This window comes from Lipotes vexillifer, unplaced genomic scaffold (genome assembly GCF_000442215.2).
Source record: "Lipotes vexillifer unplaced genomic scaffold, Lipotes_vexillifer_v1.1 scaffold1980, whole genome shotgun sequence".
Lineage (NCBI taxonomy): Eukaryota > Metazoa > Chordata > Mammalia > Artiodactyla > Lipotidae > Lipotes > Lipotes vexillifer.
Window position 1 is genome coordinate 1,319,514 of NW_006797999.1, and position 7,249 is coordinate 1,326,762.

At 58.8% G+C, this 7,249-nt stretch overlaps 1 protein-coding gene across 1 annotated transcript in view; it reads right to left on the reverse strand.

The window, feature by feature from the left end:
* Positions 1-1,845, reverse strand: part of ARHGEF10 (Rho guanine nucleotide exchange factor 10) — a 73,524-nt gene extending 71,679 nt beyond the window's left edge. Inside the window, exon 1 of the mRNA XM_007470024.1 lies at positions 1,809-1,845. Coding sequence (XP_007470086.1) covers positions 1,809-1,845 — 37 coding nt within the window. The remainder of the gene's footprint in view (positions 1-1,808) is intronic.
* Between the last annotated feature and the right edge of the window lie 5,404 nt (positions 1,846-7,249).

Here is a 7,249-nt window from a genome sequence, read left to right on the forward strand (position 1 = left end):
CTCCCAGATGCGAGTCACCTCCCAGTTAAGAGGGGCCCTGCCTGGGGACAGGGTTGGGGGAGTCACCCGTGAACAGCCTGGCAGGACCGGCTGCGCGCCAGGAGTGACAGGCCTTGCCGGTGAGACTCGCTCGCGACAGTGAAGACAGCAGGCAAGCAGGGCCCAGGAGCACCTGGTGCTGGAGCAGCAAGGGGTGGGGTGGCAAGCGGCCTACTGCAGGGAGAGGACGGAGGGCGCTCGTGGGAAAGGGCAGTGAACTCTGCTCGGCCCTTAGCGCCCCTCCAGCCCCCCGAGGGACCCTTCACTCTCTGCGCCCGTCCTCTTCCGTCTTTATTGAGGTATGAGTGACAAATAAAAACTGTGTATTTACGGCGCAGGACTGGATGATTTGATCCACCTGTGCTCTGGGAAATAATCACCGCAATGAGCCTCCACCCCACACAGGTACCGTCTTCTCTCTTCTCTGCTTTTCCCGCTGGCAGAACATGTAAGCTGCCCTCTCAGCAGACAGGCCTAAGCATCTCATCCCTGTGGCTGGACCTCGGACACGGCCTCCTGCCAGCTGAGTCCCCGCACAGGCCTGGCTGCCACTTCGTGGTGCCCGGGTGTCTGGCCGTGCGCCCTGGGCCGAGGCCTGTCCCAGGCTTGCAGGCCCGCCCACCAGGACGCACTGCTGCTGGGCCAGACCCTCTCCTCCCAGGACCAAGCGCAGAGGTGCCTCTGGGGGTGAAGGTGGACGGGTGTTTCTGCAGAACTCGGGGCGTGACCGGGAGGCCGAGTCCCTGGGGGGTGGACACCGGCGGACACCGGGCGTTTGTCGAGAGCAGGGCAGGCAGGCGTGGCCTCCTCTGCGGAAAGCAGACCTTGTGTCCTGGAAGGACAACGCACCTGCCACCAGGTTTGAACAGCGCGCACGTCACCCACAGTCCTAAAAACCAGGTGCAGGTGCTTCTGGGCCTGCCTTTTGTATTCTGATGCCTCCAGTAGCCGATGCCCCCTGAGCACCTCGGAGCCCGGCAGCTCCCTATCCTGCATGGGTGCCGAGGGTGCTGGTGCCCCACAGAAACAGCGAAACGGCACGGAAGACAGCGACGGCTGGCTTCAGTGAAAGGCCAGGAAGGGAGGGGCAGGAGGGCAGTCGGGGGGTAGGAGGGAGCCCACTGCCCGGGTCACGCTCGGGAGTGTGCGGTCAGCACCAGGAGACAGCCCAGCGCACAGGGGGCCGTGGGGACCCCAGGCCTGTCCCCGAGAGGCCACGCGGCATCGTCTGGGCATCACCTCCTTGACGGGGATGAAAAGTGGTGAGCGGTGTTGGTCTGTCTCGCTTTCAGTTCAAACAATCAAAGTCGGGTCTAGCCTGGAAGACCCCAAAGGCCAGCCACTCACACTCAGATCAAACTGCGGCCCAGAAACAGGCCCCAGAACCCCTGGCAGACCTGGAGGGAGCCGACAAGGAGGCTGCCTTAAGCTCCGCTGGCAGGTGCCCAGTGGCCGCAGGGTTCGGCCTAAATCTCGTCTCTGAAGTGGGCCGTCACCCCCCTTACCACCTCCAGGGGGTTCTGATGGGTCGCGTGAAAGTAAACACAGGAGACCCTAGACACTGGTGTGGGCACCACAGGGACGGGTGGAGGGGCTCGGCCAGGACCCCCAGGCCTCTGCCCCCTAGGGTCTGGGTAGACCCCCCTCCCCCACCAGGAGCTCCTAGCCCAGGCCCCACCCCAGAGGCCACGGGTTAGTGATGCCCAGAGCATGGAGCCTGGGAAACAGCCCCAATTCACCTGCCCCGCCACCGGCCTGCAACCTGTTACCTTCCCGGGTGGGAGCTGGCGGGCCCGGTTGGTCCATGCTGCCGCGTCCACCTCGCTCCTGGGCTCGGAGGATCCGGGACCTGCGAGGATGAAACACACTGTCAGGGCCGGGGGGAGGGTGGCCCCGGATGCCTCTGGGGACCCTGCCGACAGCCTGAGAGAAAGAAAACGCAGATTCCATCCATAGCCGCAGTGAAAGATCTAAGGACGCGAGGACCTCAAACTGCCTCGAGATAATGCTCAGGGCAAAGCCAAACGGAGACTGCCGGTGTCTTGACGTCACCTTGAATTGCAGCCAGGGGTAGATTTTTGCAGCTGGATTCAATGGCCGGACCCCTCCCGGCCCAGGACGCCTTGATTCTCTGCGTGATTTCACACATGTTCTAAGGGGAGAAATGGACACGAAAGTCCAATGGTTTTCTTCCTCCTTCAACTAAATCTTTAACAGTTCTGAGTGAAGGATTAGTTTCTGAGGACGAAGGAGGAGGCTGACCGTTTCCTCAAGCCCTTTCGAGCCAGCGGGTCGGTAAACCCTTGGGTCCGGGCCGGATGCCTGCGTCCTGCTTTGTTTTCTTTTTCTTTGCTGCCCTTCCTGTTTCCTCGCACGCTGGTCTAAGAATGAGCATGAACCACCAGGCCTTGAGAAGGCTGGGCCTGCACCCCTCAGCATCCTGTGAACCAAGGTCCCTGGTTATGGGTGTTGAGACCACCAACACCTGCCTGGATTCTTCCAGAACGGTCGCAGGAAAGCAAACCTCACTCGGGAAGCCGCACTTTGCAGAAGCACCTTCCCAGTTCTCAGGGTCCCAGATGAGGCCCAGGGAAGCCCCTCAGCGACACCCTAGCCCCACGGACGACACATGACATTCAGTGACGCCAACCGAGGCAGTTCACCCTCTCAGAGAGAAACTGCAGTGCGGTTTCCAAACCATTTACGACAGACACGTTCAGACCACAAGGGTCCGGGAACTCGAGTCCCGGAGAACCTGGAACAGTAAGCGGACGACCAAACCTTTCTCCACGGGGAGACATGCCGGCTCCTGAGAGCAAATGTAAAACGACTGCTTCCGTTTCAGTCAACAAACCCTCAACCAACACCTGCCACATCCTGGTCTGCGAAGTCACAACAAGGGGACACGCATGCACACGTGCACGGCCACGTGACCAAGGTGTGTGCACACAAACATGCTCACACATGTGCACACACATGCACAGAGGTGAGTGCACACACACATGCTCACACACGAACAGAGGTGAGTGCACACACGTGCTCACACATGCGCGCATGCGTGCGCGCGCGCGCACACACACACACACACACACACACACACACGGAGGCCCAGGGGGCTGCAAGGAAGGAACAGGAGGGAGGACAGGAGGATTCAGGGCCTCAGAAGCACACAGAAGCGGGGCGATGTCCGCTGCCATGTCCTCTCCCAAGAAGTAAATCAAAATACCCGAGTGCGTATTTAACGTCCCGTTGGATTCACATCGGCTTCATGTGGCACCAGGCCAGCAGTGACATGACACAGACACACGGACCGCGTCCACGGTGCTGAGCCTTAGGTGATGCCCAAGAAGGAAGCAGGTGGGGCCGCTGGGTGGCCTGGACCCGGTGCCAGGACCCCACAGGCACTGCTGGGCAGGACAGACATGGGTCCGCAGGAGGAAGACAGTGTGATCCCTGCCCTGGAGGAAGCGAGCAAGAAGGAACTGGTCGGGGCTCCCGGGGCGATGAGGGCTCCCACACTACTTTACATCCTCACCACTGACTGAGGACGGAGGCTCTGCCTCACTCCCCCAGCACGAACCAGCCAAATCCAGAGCAGTCCGAGGACCTGCCAGGTCGGTGAGAACAGGGCCCAAGTTGCCAGGGAGCTGGGCGTTAGAGCAGAGCACGCCCCATGCACCCCTCTGTGTGACCCCAGCACCGTCCCTCACAGACACTGCTGGCACGTTGCCCGGGCTCGTCCAGAACAAGTGGGACGCAGAGCCACACGGGACCTGATGGCCACGTGGCTTTCCGTGTCTTATAGATTCGGATTTCTTAATCACGTCATTTACTCACCTTAAACCAGGCTGGACAAATCTCATTAATGCTATTTGTTTCTACTGAAAATGCACAAAACAGAGTCAAATTGACTTCTCGTTTCCCACTGCTAACGTGTGGGACAAAACAAAGAAGGACTATGCCTGTGCTGTTTCTTACTCTGATGCCTGATCCTATTAAACAACCACCGCTCACCCTCAGAGCACTCCCTGGACGCCAAGATGGACCTCGCAGCCATCCTAATCGTCCTACCCGAGGGTGAGAAGCTGAGAGAGCACGGCTCTTGTCTCCAGAGGCAGAGCTGGGACTGGAATCCAGGCCCCTGGTGCCTCCGTCTGTGTGTGTGACTGCATATGAATTTCAGTCAGACCACGACACTCAGGGACTGTTTTCTTCCCAAATCAGCATCCATGGGAAACTGCCTTCCTGGAAGCTCACACACACACACACACACACACACATACACATACACACACACACACACACACACACACACACACAGGATCTGCCTCTGGATTTGGGGGGCCTGGGTGTCCGTGATCTGAATTCCACTCCACGCAGGCATCACCCAGCACTGAAGTTTCAGCCCCTGGACCTCCCAGCAGCCCTAGGAAGCCTGCTCCCCGAAACTGGGCACCTGCCGTCTCCCGGTTGCCCTCCAGGTGTTTTTAGGGACGGGATGAAGCCCGATTGGCCCACGGCCGACCTCGGGACGGAGGACAAGTCTCGCTTTCACAAGGCTCCTCCCCAGCAGACGAGCAGCAGGAAACAAGGCCAACCTGGGCTGCAGGGCCGTGGGGATTATCACCACCATTTTCCAATTTAAGCATCCTAACGAGAGATTTCATTGTGCACTGAGGTTGTGGTTTCCAACAAAAAGATGACACACGCGGTACAAGCAGCAGCCTGGAGAGACGGGCACAGAGGTGGTCCCTGCAGTGCGGCTGTGACTCTGCCTCAGAGGCTGGGCGGCGACGGAAGTGCCCCAGTCACTTGATTTTTTAAAATTTCATGGAAATAGCCTGAGCCTTTGCTCCAGTGAGGTTTCCAGCATCTTGGCCATCTCTGCAGACCTGCAGGGAGAGCACCGTGGACGCGTGGACGCTCTGAGGGACGGGACCCGCCGCCCCTCCCAGCAGGTATTCCCTGTGCAGGGGATGCTCTGGGTCCTGCGGGTGTGGAAGGCAGCGGGCCCTCCACAAGGTCCTTTCTGCTGAGAAGCAGCATGACGAGTAAGTAGGGGGCTGGGAGCCTGGACTCGGGAGCCAGTCCGGGGAGACCCTGCTCTGCTCCGACCCTCCGGCTGGACGAGCTCGGTCTCCTCGCTGTGAACCGAGGTGACAGGGACATCTCTGCCGGCGGCCACGGGCCTGGGAGCAGACAGCACTGGGGTTGGTTCCCCAACTCCCACCCCGGCCTCCGTGCTGTCCAGTCACAGAAAGTTGGGGGGCAGACCACAGGCTGAGCCTGTCCCCGACCCACCCAGCTGGGACCCGTCGAGTCCACGCACCAGAGACTGTGCCACGGTAGGTCAGGGGCACGAGGGCTGGATGTCCACTCAGAGCCCAGCGGGAGCCAGTGCACCTCAAGCCCGGGGACAGAGCCCGGGGATGCGGGGGACGCAGGAATCCTCATGGCTCACGGCCACTGGCGCTGGGTCCACCGTTGCCTGAAACCACGAGCTTCCCAGTGACCTCACATCAGGAAGGTTCTGTCTCCATATGGAGATCCAGGAAGGAAAAACTAAAAGCTCACAGGACCTCACGGTATGAGTCCTGTTGGAAAGGCTCCATCTAAGTTTAACCAAACAAACTCCAGGGCAAAACAAACACACCAACCCTTTTCACTGAACATTTTAATAGATTTTTTTTTTTTTTCGGTACGCGGGCCTCTCACTGTTGTGGCCTCTCCCGTTGTGGAGCACAGGCTCCGGACGCGCAGGCCCAGCGGACACGGCTCACAGGCCCAGCCGCTCTGCGGCATGTGGGATCTTCCCGGACCGGGGCACGAACCCGTGTCCCCTGCATCGGCAGGTGGACTCTCAACCACTGCGCCACCAGGGAAGCCCTTTCATAGATTTTTAAGTAGACATGATGCTCACAGAAACAAGAAGGAAGGGAGGGAGTGGGGAGAGAAGGAGGGGAAAGAAAGAAAAGCACAGCTTCTCCCTAAGCCGAGCACAGAACTTAGCCGTCAGGGACGTCTTATTTTGTGCTCATCGAATTTGGACCACAAAGGGCACAGGAGTGCAGAGCACACATAGGGCCTCGCTGGGGGTGTGTCCTGGGTCTCGTGTTTCTCTGCTCATGTCAGACTGAGGCCACTTCCATGGGGCCTCCTCCCCTCCCCTCAGAAAGGAAAAAAGCGAATAGAAGTGATTTATTCCGTGTGGCAATGGCTATTACACAGCATCCAACCCACAGATGTTCACCTGCTCACCATCTTTTCCAAATGGTCCCCTGTCCAGGGGATCAACCCCTCAGAACTCCTGGAGGGGTGCTCACCTGGATGGAGGCTGGGAATCGTGCCCCCCGCCGCCCCAGGCAGCGCACACCCTGACACCCACACCCGCGCTGCCTCGGCCCCGCTGCCCTGCCTGCAAATCTTTATGAACCAACTCCCTCCTGCATACTCCTGACCCGAACTCTCACCCTGCGAACAGCTCCCGGGCACCTCTGCGTGTGTGTGTGGTGTGTGTGTGTCTGTCTCTCTCTCTCTCTGTATCTCTGTGTGTGCCTGTCTCTCTCTGGGTCTCTCTCTCTCTGTCTGTTTCTGTATCTCTATGTGTCTCTCTGTGTCTCTGTCTCTGTATCTCTGTGTGTGTCTCTCTGTGTGTCTCTCTCTGTATCTCTGTGTGTCTCTCCATGTCTCTGTCTCTCCGTGTCTGTTTCTGTATCTCTGTGTGTGTGTCTCTGTATCTCTGTGTCTCTTTGTGTCTCTCTCTGTCTCTCTGTGTCTCTGTCTCTGTATCTCTGTGTGTATCTCCCTGTGTCTCTCTGTATCTCTGTGTGTGTGTCTCTCTGTGTCTCTCTGTATCTCTGTGTGTGTCTCTCTGTGACTCTCTCTCTGTCTCTGTGTGCCCACCCCCTGGGGAGTCCACGTGGCTCGGGAGGGGGATACAGCCCTGGAGCCTCCCCAGACACTGTCCCTGCAAACACCACAGGCAGCGACACACGGGCCCAAAAGGATGAACACGTGGAAGCTTGGCTGATGCCCAGGCCATAATCTGCACTTTTATGAGGTGAAAACATGCATTTAATTATTTATTAGGGCCTCCTAATAAGGAACAAAACTCAGAACTGTTCCTGACACGGGGTCTGCTTTCAGAAGAACACTTGTGGGGGGGCAGGGGTGGACAAAGGGGAGGGGGGGGCGGGGCGATGCTCCTGTC